The sequence below is a fragment of the Vidua chalybeata genome, chromosome 5, assembly GCF_026979565.1.
Source record: "Vidua chalybeata isolate OUT-0048 chromosome 5, bVidCha1 merged haplotype, whole genome shotgun sequence".
NCBI classification, from domain to species: Eukaryota; Metazoa; Chordata; class Aves; order Passeriformes; family Viduidae; genus Vidua; species Vidua chalybeata.
In genome coordinates this window covers 19,214,239-19,233,646 of record NC_071534.1, presented here as the reverse complement: position 1 = coordinate 19,233,646, position 19,408 = coordinate 19,214,239, and the positions used below count along the sequence as shown (strand labels likewise).

Below are 19,408 nucleotides of genomic sequence, written 5' to 3'. Positions count from 1 at the left end.
CCGTTAACTCAGTACCAAGAGGTTTGTGTTTTTTGGAGCTAAATATTCCCATGCCACTTGTATGTGGCTTGGCTGGTGAAAACAAAGCTGTTATCTGCAACAGCTCTTCTAGATTACAGGTCCATTCTCCATTGTATCTGCTGAAATGTCATCTGGAGTTTCTGTACAGATGCTCAGGGTTGAATCCTCTCCCCGGCTGCTCATCAATCCCACAGGCTGTTCTTGCAGAGCCGAACAAAGACACGGTAGCTCGTGCTGTATATCTTGGTGCAAAACCTCACTGGATGAAGCTTCAGACTGGAGACGTGTGCAATTTGTTATGCTTCTGGCATACAAATAGAACCTTTTTGCATATGGTTCCATTAAGTGAGTGCATTGTTGTAATTTTGCTCTCCTTCTGATGTAAGTAGGTGAAATTGGGAAAGGCTGAGGCTGGGCAGTCCCCGAGTGACGAACTCTTCATAGGTGGGGAGCTTCCCTGGCATTGTTACTGCTGAATTTGGAAGCAACATGGTGTATGTAGGGTAACGCTGTTAAACTCTTTGGGACTCTGCTATCAGGCTGTATTGCTTGCTGGCATGTTTTAGGCCTTGGCACTTTCCATCAACAGAGACACTGATGTTCTTGCTCAGGGAATGGCATTCCGCCAAACTAAAATGCCTACCTTGTGCTCTGAAAGCCATGCTGCTTTTCACTTTTCATTTTGTGAACCTTCTGTTGCACCAGTCTCACAGAGCTGCTGTAGCCTTATGCCTCTTGAATCCACCCTGTTGCAAAGGTGAACCACAGAGAAAATTCACCTGCGTGCAGAAAGCCAGCACAAAATGAAGGGCACTGGTTCAGCTCACACCTGGAACTGAAAAAGCCCTCTTTGAACATTGCATATGTTTCATGATAAACGCTCTACAAAGGTGATTTTCACAGAGAACATTATGCACAGCGTAAAATTGTCCTTGGCTATCAAAAGCTTAAAGGAGTTGCACCATGCAGTTAAAAGCAGAATTTGGGATAAAAGGTGCTTGAGAAATGTAAGTTATGATAATAGTGAAAAATTTCCTATCTGTCTGTGTTGTGGGGTGGTGCTGGGAGTCACAAGCATGCAGAGAGGAAAAGAATGGGCTCCTGGCAGGGGAGTTTTCATGAGAGCCCAGCACTGACCCATGTGGAGTGAGGATTCTCAAGTTACACATGGAGGGAGGAACAGGATCAGAGAAACAGAACTGGTTTGAAGTTCAGGTGCTGAAAAGTGGTAGGCTGGAGTTCAAAGACAGGATTATTGGCTAGTGTTGCTTTAGTAGTTGGTGGGGGAAGAGCTTAAGGCCGAAGCATTACTGCGTTGCTGATTTATCAACACAGCCAACACTGTGGATGGTGTTTGAGCCACTTCTAAATCCAGCCGCTGGCAATGAAAGGCATATTTAATCCATGTGTTAGATTGTTTGAAGAGGTATCTCTCTCCTGGTCTTTCCCTGAGGCTGGGATTGCTGAAATTGGAAAGGAAGTGAGAGGGAAGATTTTAACTGTTTCACAAACTCTTCTCCTTTGGAGGGGGCCACATTCCAATAGCACCTTTAACATTTGGGTTATTGGAAAATTAAAGTTTTTCTACTCTCTTGCCCCTGTAAAGAGAACCCCCACTACTTCTTCTGTATCTCAGGGACAGAATCAAAGACAGGATTTGTATTTGAATAATTTCTATTTAAATTGTTCTTAAATGTGTTCTTTTCCTCAAGCTGGGATTAATGGTCTGCACTTAGGAGTTCTAGGATCCACCTGCACTGTTGGCTCTGATCTGTCTGCAGCAGGCCACCAGCAAGATAAAACACTGATAAACAACCCTTACTAAAGTAACTCTCCTTTAGTCTTTTTCTTCAATTGTCTTCCATGAAAGAGTATAATTGTTTGACCAGTTCCCTTAAGGGTTAATTCCCCTCCAATTTAATATCCCTATGCTCTGTTAGCACAAAACGGGCCTGACACTGCCTGTGGAGGGTTACAGACTGAAGCTCCAAAAATATCTATGCAAGAATAGAGGACAGATCTCAAATCAGGCCCAAGCTGCATCTGCAGGGTAACACCAATGTCTTGGAATAAGAGTAAGACAGAGAGTGACCCTAATCTGCAAAAGGTATCAAAAGTAAGAATTAAAGAGCATTAGTAGATCAACAGGGAGAATAGGGGGTGAAAATGTTTGGAATAGGTGGAAAGCTGAAGCCTGAGAATAAAGCACCAATGTGCTTTAGGGTGTTAGGATTCAGCACTGATGCATGTTGAAAGCCTAAGGCAGCAGGTTGGAATAGCAGGTGTAGGGTGGATCTCAGCTGAGCTACGTACTCAGACCTACATGGGAGGCCCTGGCACTGAAGCAACCCCAATTGCTCTAGAACAGATCCATGCTGAATAAGCAGAACTCTCTATGGGCTGCCAAAAATTTGCCTTGGTGCTTCATAGCTCTCGTCAGTCACATGGATATAAATTCACCTATAAGCAGCAAAAAAGAGAGTGCCAACAGAATCCACTAGGAAGCATATAAACGGGGTTCTTTTTAGTTAGAAGTGATTGCAATAAATATCAGAACTAATATCCAGTGATGTTCTGGCCCCTCTTCTGGATCACTTTATTCAGGGATCTTTAGTCAAGTGCAAAGGGACTCTGCAAGCAGGAAATAGACAATTTAGCCAATAAATAACTGCTTTATACAGTTAACACACACAGAATCTAGTTAGGATTTAATGAAATTTTAGGCTACACGTTAGCATACTCCTCACCTGTGTAAAGGCACCCAAAGATTCTTTGCAGGTATCAGTGAGAAATGAAGAGTCACCCTCCATGATTGCCATCTGCCTCCAGCTAGGTCAGGACTGATGGCACTGACAACTCAACTTAGTGACCCAAATGATTCATGACAGGTACTCAGCTAGACTGACTATCACAACTAAACTATGGTTTTGTTTTTCCTCTGAGATTTTATATCTTCCCATGTTGGTGGTTTTCCTCTGGAATCCCCGGGCTAATGCTGATGCAATCCTAGAGCTTTTGCCCTGCAGGCTTTCTCCCAGCTCATTCTCAGCAGTTTAAGTTGAGCTGTATCAGAGCTGGGCCCTGGATTCTGCTTACACAGATAGTTAAATCCTTGGACGGCTACAGCAGCCTCTTGATTTTAAAGTGGCAAAATTCTGGAGCTTGTTCAGCGTCAACACTTTATATTGTGGGGATCTTGTGTCAGTTCTAATTGATAAGAAATATCTAACCCTAATTAGGGTTGCTCATTTGTTTGTACAGTCTCTTTCTAGAGCTTTCTAGTTAAGAATGTTTTGGATCAGGCAAGCTGACACTTCCTCTGAAGCCATAAAGATTGGGTGTTTTTGTGGGAATTGAGATTAGGTAGTGGAACCTGTGGCTTCAGGATCTTTGTTCCCAAACAAACTTAGCTCAGAAATCATAAAAATTAATTCTATATTGGAGTTGTCTGATGGTCTTCAGAAGCTGTGCTGCAAGTGCATCTGCCAGCAGTGCACTTGCTTAAGGTGGTACTGCCTGGCTATTTCTTGGCTTGTCACTGGCAGCCTCACTACTGGGCTGTGGGGTACATGACCCAGCCATGGGAAATTGGTAACTCTTGATTATAAAAATGGTCCTGATGGGGTACATCCGAGTTATGTGAGCAGGAAGTGGTGAAGGAGCAAAGCCCATCTTGCCACTTCCCCTGCCACATTGCTCTGGTGCCAAAAAGCAGGCTTTGGTTTGCAGGCTGTCTGATACATTTCAGGCTCCTGGGTTACCAACACTGAGGTAGGCTAACTCTCTACCTGCTTCAAAATTGGGAATACAGCCTTTCTGCAAACAGTGTTTTCCTACGTGAAAGTTGTGGTCACCCATGTTAAGCCATCACAAAGAAACCTCTTTCAACCTTCCATATTGTGCCCCATGTGTAAGAAAAAAATATATATATTTATTGCAGACCTGTTTGTTTTGTCTCCAATTTGACTCACTCTTGAGGCAAAGAGTAAGTCACTGAAGGGGGCAAATACATTTTTCTGTTGCAGGACAGAGTCACTTGTTTTATTGGGAACTGTGACAAAGTTGGTCTATACATGTTTTTCCCATGAGATTGCTCTAGAGAAAGAAATCAGTTGGAATAAGCATACACAATTGGTTATTTGTACTTCTGACTTCAGCTAATTATAGCCTCAGCCATGCCCTCTCTTCTACCTGCTTATATCTTCCCATGTTTAGTAACTAATGGCTGCCCGTAGGTGGTGCGTGCTGCTCCACATACAAATCACAGCACTGCCTGTCAGCTTTCCAGGGCTGGACTCTGCAATCCCAGTAGCTCATAGACGCTGACAAGTATCTGACATTACTTGTTCCAGCTTTTCTCTGCCCCCAAGACACGATATGGAAGCCATCGCCAAGTTTGATTTCACTGCTTCTGGAGAAGACGAGTTGAGCTTCCAGGCTGGGGATATGTTGAAGGTAAGTACAGTCCCCAGCTTGACTAAACAGTGTTTCTGAGGCTGCTTCCAGATCTTTCTTGTGCTTCCATTTGCCTTGACAAAACAGATGAAGACACATCTATAAACTAGGATACAAATTCAGGATACTCCTCTCCCATAGGGTTTGCAATAGGACAACAATTTCCAGTTTACTTGAGTCTGTGTCCACTTTTCTTGATTTTATGTCCATGAACTCTGGATTTAGTTGCCCTCCAGTCCTCTGGTAGTCAGCATGGAAGGGTATGTATCTTTGCTGGGCCACAGATCTTTGGTGACGGTACTGTCTGTTTTCATTGACAAGGTAAACCATCCATAGTGACTACATCATGATGACTATGTCTAAACACAGGCAGGACCAGATCTGTCCAGAGGGATTGCTGTCTTCCTTATTTCCAGCCCTTGAACTGTTTAAAAGATAACTCTTATCCATTCTAGGACTTATATCTAACTTTTCATTGTTAGTAATTATTGTTAGGTGCTGCAGAGATCTAGGCAATTGCAAATAGGAGAGGAAAATTCCATGAGACAGACTGTTACACACATAATGGAATAGTTTAAAAGGTCCTGGTCTAATAACATTATATACATCCTGGCAGGAATTTAACAATGAGGCAATGGCAGAGGTAGAGCTGATCGTATACAATACAGAACTTCTGGAAGTCTCTTTAAAGTTGATTTGTATGTGTTATGATAGAACAGTTCTTGTTAATGTTACCAAAGTCCCACAGATGAGGCCACTTGAAGTTTCACCCTAATTATTTATCCACTTCTCAGCCCCAGATGTTCTGTTTCCATTGAAAATGCCTGAGTATTACCCCTCCCTGAGGCCTTAACTCTTTTCCTGTCCAAAGGGATGATGTACAACAATAGAATGTACAGCCCTGTTTGGCGAGGAGCCTTTGCTACCCCTCTGTGCAGTCACAGATACTCCAGTTAATTATCAGATATTGGGTCTCATCCTTGCCTTTTCCATCACCACCATTTTTTATTTTATTGGCCTTCCAGTTCTTGGCACTTAGACAAAGTTGATAGCATCCAGAGTTCAGTAGTACCAAATCTTTCTAAAGAGCTGTGAGAAAGTTCTGGAGAAATCACTGCCTCTCTTCAGCACAGATAAACACTCTTATTTTTTCCCAGTCGGTCCCTACCATCACATGACCTTTACTGATGCCTTTTTTCTCAGGAGACTTCCATCAAGTCCCTGGCTGGGGTGATGGTGTTGGCCAGGTCACTTTTCTTTCTGTTCCTCAGTTTCCCTTCCTGTAAAATCATTATAAGCTAGAGCTTCCTTTCAAAGTATGCTGGAATCCTCTGATAAAAAGTGTCAACACTACACACCGGTTTTATTATTATTAGTTGTCATAGAGAATTCACTACCAGAAAAATCAAACTGCCTCTTGCTTTAATGTCCTTGAGGTAAACAAAGCAACACGTTAGCCACCCAAGCCATAGTAGCAGTAAGTCAGCCTGAGTAACAACTCTGTTCTGGAATAGGCACACACACATTCCTACCCCATCATGAGCCCCCTCATGCTGCCTGCAACAACCTGCTGATTTATGAAGGAGATAAGATGAAATATTGATGTAGAGATTAAAAACAGGAAACATGAGGCCCTCAACCAGTAGCGACAGGAGGAAATCCACCCTCTTAGCCCCCCCTACATCCTTCTCTGAGAGGATGACACACTGAGAGAAACCTGCCAGCTCTGCAGTGGCAAACAGCTGGTGGGTCGTTCTGGAAACCTCACTTCCAACAGAGCAGGCCCCAAGCATGAGCAGGAAATAGCAATCATCCCCTGTGTTTGGCCACAGCAGTGAAAAAAGATCCTTAACCCAGCACCCAGGCATGAGGACAGCAGTGACTATACAAGTAGGGAATTCCACAGCTTTCTATTCCTTAACTTTTCTGAATCCAAATGTTTGAAAAAGGCCTACGTGGCAGGGAAGGCAATGAAGAATTGGCTCCAGAGACAGTAACATCCTGTTTCAAATACAAAACTAAAAATGTGCCTTAGGTTCCCAAAACCATGCGATTGGCTCACAAAGTAAGTATTATTGCTGTTAACAATTGATTTTAAATTAAGTCTTTTCCACTGGCTTTTTCCTTTTAAAATTGTCACAGCTCATGCTTTTCGGCTCCTCTCCAAAACCAGAAAGAGCAGAAACATGGTCTATTTCATACAGCAGAATCCTGTCCCAGGAGCTGGAATATCAAACAAAACACCAAAGACCACAACATTTGCAGTAAAATCCCAATGTGGTTGTATTTCTGTCCTCTGTCCTCTAGCTTAGGGCTGTACCTTGGGCCATTAGCCACAGTGTCATGAATTTGGGCCCTTTGTGGTCAGCAGTGATGTTTCTAAGGACCATTACAGTTAACATTAATGTGAGCACACTTGAAGCTGCTCCGGTGTGTGATGTGGACTCACTTCCAGCTATCCTACAATCTCCAAAGTCTAACAGTGTCTCAAAAACACTTTTTGCCTCCTTCTTATATCTACCTTGGCAAAACTCAGGGCAGCTGAAGACTTAACCCACTAAAGAATCTCTTGTAAAATGACAGGTGAGAGCACATGGTAACATCTGTGCGGTCATAACACACACAGCTACAGCTGCATAGCCCTCCATATCCATATGTCAGAGGAGTTTTCACAGATATTTTCTTCTTCCCTTATGAATCTGAGATATTCCAGTACCAACTACAAAAGGCAGCACAGAGAATAACTTAAACCCCTACTAAGTCTTTCAAAGCTGAATTTCTCCATTTCACGGGCATCAGAGATACACGGACAGGCAGTCAGACAAAGGGGTAAAGTTAACAAGCAATCTCTCTAATTCTACTCAGGCTTTTTTATTGCTTGCTTGCTCTGAAGTGGTCATCAGCCACTAAACTTGTTGCCCCATGGCGGGGAGTAAAGAATGTGTACCATTTTCTTTTATTCTTACAAGACATTCTAGGTTTCTTCCTGAATCTTGGTCACTTTTGCCTTTCTCAGGAGACGCATTTATTCCATCCATTTCTCCATTGCAGATTTTGAGCTCCCAGGAAGAGTGGTACAAGGCTGAGCTCAGAAGTCACGAGGGCTACGTTCCTAAGAACTTCATTGATTTCCATGTTCCCCCGTAAGTATGACAGAAATGGTGTCAGCACCATGGCACATTTCCACCAAGTGCTGTCAGGACCACGTTTGCGTGCGCGCGCAGAGGAGAGGACAGGGGAAGTGCTGGGCATAACATCCTGCACTTTGGGGCTGGCAGGGATTGCCATAATGCTACACACGGTTCTGCCAGCACAGCATATTTCTACCCCAAAGCATCCTCTGCTCTTTCGCAGCTAAATGGATCTCAATGATCGCTGTCAGTCCCAAGTGACTCTTTTGTTACTGCTGCGCAAAGGGATGCTGGGATGTGGCAGGAATTGCATTTAGATGCCCTCAGAGAGAAGGAGAATAATCATGATGTGAAGTCTTGGTAACAGAGACAGAGTCTAAGCACAAAAGGAAGAGCGAGAGATCTTTCTGAAAACAAATTACAAAAAAAACTTCCTCCCCTTCGACTCTTAACGACACTGACTCCCTTTTCCCACCCTGCCACCGCACTGCCTCCCCCCCGAAGTGCTTGTGACTTTCTGTCGGTGCACTAGAGGTCAGTGCAATGCTGCGCGACTGTGACAGCTGGTGTTACTCTGGATCGGCAGAGTTGATAGACCAGACATGCCGCCCTGCTCTCTCTCTCACACACACAAACAGATCTGTCAGAGGACAGGTGTACCTGCATTTCTCCCTTCCCGCTGAGGAGATGGAACTGCACTTTCAGAAAGGACTGATGAGCATTGGAATGCATGTTAAATGTGCTCTCCAGCCCTATGCCATAAATATGACAGTGCATGGGATTTTTACAACCTTTCAGTTAGCAGAAATGCTCCCAGTAGCACCTCTCATTGTCCTCTTTTTTCAAAAGTGCTGCAGCATTTCAGGGATGAACAAGCAGAGCATGCACCAAGCCCAGTACTTGTGGCTGTAATGCACCAGAGCCCTGAGCAATCACACTGGAAGCACACAGGGATTTTGAGGTTACAAATAAGTGCCTCTGTCCCCTTTGGAGGTGGCACTTACTGGCCTTTTTGGACATAAGCCAACTTGCTTGGCTGAGCTGAAGGACATTATTCGTTTGCTGTGCAAATACGGCTTGTACTTTTGGGCCTCGGGGGGATGAGATCTTCCAGTCAGTTGTTCTTGTTCGCTCTTTCACAGGGCTCTGCCATCGCTCAGGAGCACTGGCAGCTTCTTTTTTCACACACATTTTTCTCATGTTGCTTTCTCTGTGCAAGAGCTGCGAAGAAATATTTCCACTTTGACATTTTTCTAAGCGCCAGGTCTGCACTTTGAAGCAGTTCAGCCCAGATGACAGAACTAGACATAGTGAAGAAAGCTGCCTCCTATTTTTGATGGATTGTTTTGCCCATCTTTTTCTTGTCAAGTAATCATTGAGATTGGTTATCAAGGCTTGTCGCACTACAACACAAAATAACTCACAAATTCACACTAGATGCAAAAGAGGGAAAAGAGAGGAAGTTTATTCTTGGCCTTGTAATATATAGAATTTTATAGACATAATATAATATGTATATGTAATGTATATGTATGTATATAGTACATAATGTAATGTGTATGTATATTATATATATACATCTAATAATACATATACTTACATATAATATGCATATGTAATGTATATATGTAATGTATAAAATTTTATATATAGAATATATAGACAGTGGATTGGAGGATGAAATTGCTACTTCTCTAACTACACTGGTTAAACTTAACAGTCTGTCAATTTTCTCTTCCCACAAGGAAGAACGTAAAACAATCATTATTTACATGACAGTGTGTGAGAAACTCTAGTAGAAGTATGTAAACATCAGAAGGCATAGAAAACTTTTAAAAGAACTTTAAAACTTTTGAAAGAACAGGGTGACAAAGGCTCATCTGATTTTTCTTTGCTAATGATACATAGGTAAACTGTGATGATAATAAGGAACTCCAAAGCAGAAATTACAGACGTTAGGAAGTTAACAGTCCTTAATTTTAATGCAATACAGGCAATTACATATTAGGTGAAGTCAAAGACTGCAGATTGTAGATCTTATTAGCTATGGAGTGGACATATGCAAATGTATGTGATTTTGTGTTTGTCTACTGAAAAATTCCTACTGACATCATATTATTTTACTGTTTATGGTGACTTTCTCATTATTAGTCCAGTGCCTTATGCTGTTGTTTGTTATGCCTGGCTAGATTTGTGTAAGTGTGTTTACGTATTCTGTGCTTCTGTGATTTTGTGATATTGCAACTCTTGCAGGAACCAATTTATTAGTAGTAAAACTTTCATGGCTTGCTTCTACTAAAAATTTATGTGTGTTCCATGCAATATATCCATCACAGCCCAGTAATTTTCCATCAGTTTGCCAAAAAGCAATTTGATGTATATGTCTGAGAATTATGCGTGTATATATGTATACATACATATTTGTCATTTAAAATCTCTTTGACTAACACCTTATTGTACTGTGTCTGTAATTACAGTTTCACCTGAGTGTTGCTTCTTAGCAGACCAAAGCTTACATTGTTCTCTTTGCATGTACATGTTTTTACTACTCTAAGAAAATGGTCTGTATCCATCAAACCTCTGTACCTCAGCATATACGTGGCCACTGGGAGTAGCCATGTGGGCTCCTCTGATCCTTTTGTTTTCTTCCCTCCACCCTGCTTATTCACATTCTCCCTACCTTCAACTTTTTTATTCCTCACCTTAATTCACATCTTTATTCACATCTCCATGATTTTTCCCATTTGACAGCTGGTTTGATGAGAAGATATCCCGCCACGAAGCAGAGAACCTTCTCATGAGCAAAGGAGTTGGCTGCTTCATTGTCCGAGCCAGTCAGAACTCTCATGGTGACTTCTCCATCTCTGTCAGGTATCTGCTTCTAACAGCATGTTCCTGCTTCTTTTCCTGTTTAATGGTGTCCCTAGCCTCCTCTCATAAGGATTCCTAATGTGATGTAGGCTCTTGGGAAGTTTGCATGCTGCCAGTCACTGGTAGTGCTGCTGTGTTGTGAATGAGAACAAATTAGGCATCTGATTCCCAAATGTTTCTGCCTCTTTTCAAGTGACACGGTGAATGCCCCATTCCAAAGCTGCATCCCCTGGTGACCTCTTTCTCTGAAAGAGCTACAGCAAAGCAGAATGGTACAGAGAAAGTCTCCCACTGTGCTTAACATGTGTCTTCCCTTTGTTTTAATTCCCTGACAGCTTTGGTTACCAAATCCAAGAATTCAGCTACTACCTATGAAGAGATTTATTACATTGTTAACTTATTTCCCACAGGTCACTAAACAGCCATTGGACAAGGACTGGTTTTTCATTGGTTGCAGCCCAGCTGCATTTCAGCAGCTTGCTGTAGCCCAGCACTTCTCAGTGCATTTGCTTCTAAGCAGAGCTCTTAAATGATGTTTGGTTTCCCAATTTTCAGTCAAATAGTTGATAACCAGTTTTAAATTAGGGTCATGATTAACAATGTCTTTTCCAAGTGGTCTGTACTTGCTGATTCAGGCAGCTCAAAAAGTATCCAGGAGGAACTGCAGGAAAATATTCTGGTTACATTTGCACCAATTAACACCAACAAATCAAGTACAGTCAGGCTCTTTCTGTGGCCCTGAAGTCAAGCAGTGAGGCAGAGGTCAGATCTGTATGGCTACACCCTCTTCACCCCACCAAACAGAAGAGCTGTATTCAAACAGCTCCCTGTGAACAGTTCCTGGCCTCTTCTTTCTAAGCATGGCCCAGCACTTTCTAAGGGAGAGCTCTTCCATTTAAACCACAACCACTTCAACAGCTTGGGGCTGTATCAGTCAAGGATAGCATTCAGTCCCTGCTCGTCCCCATTCAGTTTACTTGTGCAGATGTAGCCTCTGAGAAGAGTGTTTTGAGTGCCTGGAGTTGCACAGAGCAAGGAGGTGGGTACCAGAGCCAGATCACATCTGGTGCAAAGAGGAATTGTACACATCAGACAAGAGGTGAGAGGAGGGGAGGTGCAGAGGGAGTAAGGGGCAGAAGCTTGAGATTGTTAATTTGGCTTGTAACAGCATCAGAAAATTCCTTTTTTTTTTTTTTTTTTTCTTTTTGGATAGGGAGAATGGCCTGTAGTAATGATGTTACACTAGACCTTATACCATCTTAAAGTTTAGTGTATGGCTTCACATGACTGTGTCTGCATGTAGTGGTGATCCCCATGGTGTATAAGAGTGTATTACAGGTCTTCGAGTCAATGCAGACTGGATGTTAACAGGACCTGCAGAGGCTGTTGGGTAGACTACAACTGCACTTTTTCACCCTGGAAGATCCTGTGACCTTTATTTCAAAAGAGAGGGTTTAAAACCCTATGCTTTGCTCTGATAGTGCTTTGTGACTGGGCAGCCCTGGGGCACTCTGTGTTTGCAAATTGATGAGTCTTTTAAAACAGAGCCACGCCTGGGTCCAGTACACACAAGGACTGCCATTGCATGACTTTCCAGGAGTCTAGATTTGGCCAAGCAAGAAGTTTTGGTACCCTTCTGGAAAAGACTTTTACAAAAAAGGTATAAGTGCAATCTGTTGATGATTTCTTTTCCATTGGGATCCAGGCATGAAGATGATGTACAACACTTCAAAGTGATGAGGGATTCAAAGGGTAGCTATTACTTGTGGACAGAGAAATTCCACTCGCTAAACAAACTGGTGGACTACTACAAGACAACTTCCATCTCCAGGCAGAAGCAGATCTTCCTAAGGGACAACAGCCAAGAAGAAAAGGTAAACACAAAATGTCCTTAGGAGTTTCTCAGTCAGAAGCCTTTCTGTGGAAGGAGTTCATCCCATGAGAATGTCTCAGGTTGAGGAGGAGGACAGTCTGTCCCTGGAAATCCAGCCACGTAACTACACTGGTGGGGACTGAGACACGGATTCTTAGTGGATTCAGTGGTATGTAGAGTTGTATAATTGAGCAGAATTTTTTGATTCTTCAAATCTGAATAGAGATGCTTTGCTAAAGCTGTGCTAAGACCTCAGAGCTGAAATTCTAAGATGCCAAGGCAAGCAGGATTTACCTTATTGAAATGCCTAGATTTCCTGAGGACAGGTACAGAACTGACTGGTGGGTTGTGACTGAGAAGAATTTGAGTCTGGTTTCTTAGTGTCCTTGCATGCACCCAGAGTGCAACTACAACTGCAAGTTTGTCTGCTCAGAAGAATTGTCTATCTGCTACTGAGCAAACACAGTAAAAGGAATGTGGAGGAACAGAGGGCAGAACCTGGAGCAGTTAACCTGGATGTTAGGAACTGGAAAGTACTACCGAGAAGAACATAGCAGATCTGGGAACAAGATGTGCCTTCAGGGAAGGTATAGTCGATGTTTGAGAAGGCAGACAAATCCCAGTCCAATGAATGCCTGGTTTTGTGCCAGGGGAACAAGCAAATGACATAGCAGAGGCTGTTACACATTGCACTCCCTGGGAGTGAACATGCCTGGTCACTGCAGCAACAAAAGTCCTGTTTTACTGGGAAACGGACTCTGGTATTAAATTACCAGGATGTGCAAGTAGAGGCAAGGCAGAAAGTATGTGACCTGCTGACTACAGCAGTAAAGTTTTACAGGCTGCATGTGGGTCATTCTTGCTGGCTCAAAATGAGAGATGATACATTTTTCAGTCTGAAGAATGGGCCTGGGTTGTTGTCTCTTTCTAGACCACTTATACAGACCTTTAAAAACACACTAGTAAGGTATTAAAATAGAAGCTCTGGGATCTGTAAGAGAGAGATTACAGTGATGAATCTCTGTGTCTGGGGAAGGAAAGAAAGACTGTATGCATGTATATCAGTATAACAAACTGTTTGGGCTGACTGTGAGCAGGAAGGGAAAGAGATGCATTTGCTCCAAGATGCAGACAGGCAAATGAACAGAACTCAAGTTTGCTTTGGCAAACTCTCTGTACATTTATTATGGTGATGGGCACAGCAGAGTATGTTTAGCACTCACCACAGTGAGGTTTCTGTTCACAATTCAAATTTTTAGATGCTACAGCCATATGATAAAATTATTGTAATATATAGATTTCAGTGCAGAGACAAATGAATTCTAAGGGCAGTATTTCAAGAAAGAGCTTACCTTCTGTGCTGATCCTCACATCAGTAGCCATATTTTCCGCCCAGCACATCCCACTACTACCCTGACTTCAGATGGAGAGTGGCTACAACAAAGATCTAAAATACAGGATTCCAGATTTGTTCTTCTGTTCAGAGAGGTGGGTCTTGTATTTGAAAGAGCCTCCAGATTAGTGGGTAGTGGTAGAGGTAGTGCACACACAAGCTTAGTGTGCAATGATTGCACAGCTTTAGTCAAGGATGTGGTAGGAAACAAAACCTGACCTCACTTTCGTGATCTTTCTTCCATCAGGAGAGGCGTGGTGGGAGCCTGGAACGGATAGGTCGGGAAGGATTCCACGTGGGAGGAGCAGCTGGAGAAGATCATTCTTCTATATCCAAGAGATATGTAGAGCATCCTTTACCCATACTGCAGCAGCAACAGGTACTACCAGAAACAAGGGGCTGGGACATCAAGCCCAGGCATATGAAACATTGGCTTTTATTGCTTGGTAGCAAACGAACAGTCATTTTGTCAAAAATCTACATCTCTTAGCTGTGCACACAAAAGAGAACTTGTTTCCTAGATGTTTCCTACTTCTTCTCTCCATCTGCCTGGGCCAGTTTGTGTTGATATGACTTAGATGTTTGTCTCATTCTTCTTTGGCTAGTTTGGCTACTAGATTTATAGGCTTGCTTGCTGTCCTTTACAATATGGAGCAGCCCAAGACAAGTTAAAGCAGTGAGTGCCTCAGATAGAGTCAGCTGCACCAGCACAACTGATGTTTCCCCAGCATATGGGACAGAGGAAGAGCAAGGAGTGGGCAGGACTGGGTCATAATAACTCCAGATTGGCTGAAGTTCCCTTGGCAAGCACGGTTTTTATCTGTGAGTTAGAACAACCTTAGTTTTTCTTCAAAAGTCTCAGAGACCAAAAAGCCCCTTGCTGACATTTGTCCCAGCAGCTGTGAAACACAGCTGAGGACAGTCAACTTTCAACTCCTAAGAAGTAAAATCCAAAATAGAACAGTCTAAGCTGACCTGTTCCATGAGGGTCATTACTTGCAGAACTGGAGCACAGGGATTGGAAACAGACATCTAAAATTATTAAAGTGGGGGCTTGCCCCTGACTCCTTGCCCACTAACAACTCTTAAATCCCCTCATTTACACATCTCAGAATATATATGTGTCATGGTTTAATCTCAGCTGGCAACTAAGTACCATGCAGCCACTCACTCACTCCTCCTCCCGCTGGTGGAAGTAGGGAAAGAATCAGGAAAAAGGTAGAACTCGTGGGTTGAGGTACAAACAAATTAATAATTGAAATAGAGTAAATGGTAGCAGTAGTAATAATAATAATAATAATAATAATAATAATAGTTGTTATTCTAATTTTCTATTTATTTAAAAGGAAATAACAAAAAAGAGAGAAAGGAATAAAACTCAAGAAAAAGAAGTGATGCACAATACAACTGCTCATCACCCACTGGCTGATGCCAGTCCCTGACCAGTTATTGGCTTCTTCTGGCCAACTCCCCCCAGTTTATATACTGGGTATGATGTTCTAGAGTATGGAATATCCCTTTGGCCAGACACTGAAATGTCTTTGATTTAGAGTGAGCCACTACTTAGTAACAACTGAAACATGAGTGTATTATCAGCAGTATTCACATACTAAATCCAAAAGACAGCTACTATAAAGAAAATTAACTTTATTCCAGCCAAAACCACAACAACATGACTTTTATGCTGCTGTTTTCTTTCTAGGAAAGATATGGCGGGAGTCTGGACAGGCAAGACGTGATGCATAGACTAAGGGATCTTGGCCAAGGAAGTGCAGGAGCTATGCAACGGAGACACACAGACCCACTGCACCAGCAGATACCGGTAGGTGATGCACCTGCAAGGCCTCATCTGCCCCAGTCAGTGGGTGCCTTAGCAGTGGCCAAGCAGTCTGGACAGTGTCACCTACATGGAGGTTGCATGAGAAGTAGTGTATTTTGCCTGCCAGGCCATGTCTTACAAGACAATTCTGAGTCTCATGACTCTATCCCAGCCACTTGAATCTGCTTCTGGGACACTCTGAGGGTAGGACTATGGTGTTATGTGAGCATAGTTCTGGTAACTGCTCTCAAGGTCAGTCTTATGCAGCCTCAGTAGAAGAGGGAACTTAGCATGAGCACAGCAAAATAGGGACAATCCCCATGTGGGACACTGGAATGAGCACAAGCTCACCCACGGATTTTGATCAAGCACAAGACTAGTCCAGCAGAAGACATTTCTGAAAGCCTAATGATCTCTTGTAGTAGAACTTCATGTCCATTAATGCACAGGGCTTTCAATTATCTTTGCCACCGCAGCCAGGCAGTGACTGATGTCAGTAGCTAAATGTGCAGTACATTTTTTAACTTCTATGGAGAGCAGCCTCATGATACTGTACCATGCTACAGTGCTCCTTCTGTCTTGCAATGCACTTGTAGTCACACTGTCTCTTCCATTAATTTTTGCTGCAGTCCTGAGAAGGCCTGAGATCACCCAGCTCTACTTGTCTGTGCCTAACACATCTCTCAGACCTCCTTTGCTGTCGAAGCAGGGCTCACGTACCTGACACCCTTGGTTGTCAGAGCCTCTTGGCACAGTGCATGTGGGTGTGATCCAGATGCGTCTCTGCAGACACCCCAGACCACTCCCCTACAGGATCCATACCTGGCACCTGACCTTCAGTCACTACCTGCTCTGCCAAGTCCCACTATGTGAATGCCCACACAGAATGTGGTGTCTTTGCCTCAGCCTGTGGTTCCACTGCCAGCTACAAAGTATTTCCCCATGAGCTCAGTGTGACCTAAGGCATGCTCCTCTTCCTTGAAGAAATGTCCAGCTTAGCCCATAACCACAGAACCTAGATGCAAGGAGAGAAGGAAAGGACAGCAGACCTTTCTCAAGAATGAGTGAAAAAGATCAGATTGGATTAGGAGATTTGGAACATGTTAAAAAATAGGGGCATGCCCCTTTTCTTGGCAAAAGCCCCAAATCTTTATTGTAATCCAGCTTAAAATACAGTGTTTTTTATCTCTCAGAGGCTGTGGCAATGAATAACAACATGCTTTTGCCTGCCACGTCCCATCAGTGATGTAGAAGCCACAAATCCAATTATAGGAAGGTCTATATGTCCAACCAAAAAACTAGGGTTGAGGTCTAAGCAGGGCCCAGAATGGAAGATTTATCAAAATCTGTCTGCCTTCAAACAGATCTCTCCATCTGTCCCTGCTAGATATACCTCCTAAATTATCCATGCCCTGCAGTGTGCATGCCAACAATTTCCCAGAAAGAAGCCCAAGCTATGTCCTTTAAAATATGATTTCTGGCCAAAGTGGGAGATTGACTGCAAAGTCCTTTAGAAGAAATATAACCATAGTGCACATTACAGTGCACACCCCAGATAAACTGGTATACTCAAACAGATGTTAAATCCTTTGGATCTCAGAGACCTGACTTTGGGGAGAGTCTGAAGAAGGTTTAAGACCCTCCCCTATGCCCCAAAAGTGCCTGAAAGAACAAGTATCCTTCTTTATCCTTCTTTACAGTGTTCTCTACTTTCGCCTGTGTGCTGGCTCTCTCAGTCCTTGACAGGCCGAGGACACATTTTCATATCTGCACCAGCACCAGGCCAGCTCCCTAGAGCCATTCCCTAATAGTTAGAGCCCAGCAGGTTTCAGGCAGGAGTCCTTCTGTGCTCCCATAACTGGCTTCAGATGTGGCTGTCCTGGCTGCCCTTACAGGGCAGAGGCAGTAGAGCCATGAGAACACAATTTCCTAAGGACCTGCTCTCAGTCTGACTTTTCACCTTATGGTGCAAATACCCACAAATACACTGAGGCTGCTGAGAAACCAAACACCATCCCTCAGATGTCCCAGTTAATTGGTCCCTCCTTCCTGGCATCTTGGCCACTTCCTGGTTTAATTGCAAGTTGGTCTAAAATTCAGCACTACCTGTCCTTGCTTAGTGAATGTATTTACTGGGTCTTAAGAGGGGTGGCAAAGATGATCTTTCAAAGTCCTGACTCCTTGTTCCCTGCGTGTCTCTTCTGTCCTTTCCAGAGAACGCTCTGGGTCCGTGCCTTGTATGACTTTGATGCGATGGAGCACGATGAGCTGGGCTTCCGCAGTGGGGACATCGTAGAGGTCCTGGACAGCTCCAACCCATCCTGGTGGAAAGGACGCCTGCGTGGGGAACTGGGTCTCTTCCCTGCCAACTATGTCACACCAGTGTTGCTGTGAGAGCACAGTATGGCCCAGAGGGCTCTGCTGGAGCTGCTCTTCTGACATGACAGGGACAGAGAAGGAGTGCATCTTCCCTTGCCACCAGGACATACATTGGTTTTTATTTTGTATTAATTTATTGGCAATTGATCTTTTGAAATGTTAGTATGAAAGAGAACCCTTTGAAGAAGAAATATTTTTAACCCTTTTTTTCACAGTCATGAAGGGAAGGGAGCAAAAATCTTGGACTGTTCATTGAGACTTTGCTGGGTCCTCCCTGCCCTGTCACCTCTTTGGCTAGCTATTGATAAGCTCCTGCAATTAGGTTTATTTTGTGAAAATGCCCCTTAGGAAAGTCAGGCTTCAGGTTAACTTCAGATTCAGTATTCAGGTAGCCTTATCCCTTCATTTTGGATCTGGTAGCAGTCATAGTCTCTTCAGGCTCCATTCTACCTTTCTGTCAGAGGCAGGAGGGATGCCCACATGCATTAAATGATCCTTGGCAACCACATTCATCCTTCAGTTAGGGCTTTAGGTTGAGGTCAAGACAATCTAGGTTTTTCTTAATAGTTTCTGGCTTTCTTCTAGTTTAACTATTTTCTTAATAGTTTCTGTCTTACCCACCTCACACTGTGTGTATTGACTGTATGGATATACCAGAGGAAGGGGAGGAGCCCTGTAAGCTTTTGTACAAACATGCAAGTGGTGAAGGTATGGGAGGGCAAGAAGCTTTCTTTGCTTCTTCTCATAGGCCTGCTCTTCTTTCTGTACCCCCTAACAACTTACCCATTTTCAAGCTGCTCTCTTAGGTACCTACACTTGAGCTAGATAGCCTGAGTAGAGCAGATCAGGCCCTTCAGCTAAATTAGTATCCAGTGGATTGGATAACAGTTAATATCCCTCACTGGTTCCTTTTGTAGAACTGAACTGGGGAGGGATTGGAGAGGTTTCTCTGGTTTGGTGGCAAAAGTTCTTTCCCTGAGAACTTGCTGTGTTGAGGATCACCATGTACACAACTCTGGCTTGCTAGAGAAATGTCTCGTGCATCAGGTTAAGCTGTTATTTTACAGTATGCAGAGAATAAAGTTGTAGCCATCTAATAGTCTATTCTCTATTCCAGTTTCTTTTGGATAAAATAAGGTCAATTAATAGGTTTTCAAATAACTGCTGAGTGAATGCCCAGATGTGATAGAAATTTATTGTAAATGCACATTACCTGTCCCCTTCACAAACCCTGTGAAGGAGACTCGACTGCATAACCACTGCTCAGGCATGTTGATATGAAACAAGCTGCCTGAATTTTTCCCAACATCTGGGACCTCAGCAGTCAGCAAGGAGAAGTGACGATTCATCATTATTGAAAAAAAAAAAAAGAACAGGCAAATGAAAACCTCTAAACACAAATCAGGCTCAGGGAAAAAAAAAAAAAAAAAAAAAGTTCTTATCTTTTGTTAGTCCCAGTGGAAGAA

At 43.2% G+C, this 19,408-nt stretch overlaps 1 protein-coding gene across 1 annotated transcript; it reads left to right on the top strand.

Moving 5' to 3' along the window:
* The first annotated feature begins 297 nt into the window (after positions 1–297).
* On the top strand, positions 298–19,019 carry GRAP2 (GRB2 related adaptor protein 2). Its single transcript, XM_053943053.1, has 8 exons — positions 298–366; positions 4,374–4,476; positions 7,528–7,619; positions 10,359–10,478; positions 12,184–12,352; positions 13,992–14,123; positions 15,447–15,566; positions 17,778–19,019. Exons 2-8 carry the CDS (start codon positions 4,399–4,401, stop codon positions 17,955–17,957), a joined length of 891 nt encoding a protein of 296 aa, XP_053799028.1. The 5' UTR covers positions 298–366; positions 4,374–4,398; the 3' UTR covers positions 17,958–19,019.
* Positions 19,020–19,408: the final 389 nt, after the last annotated feature.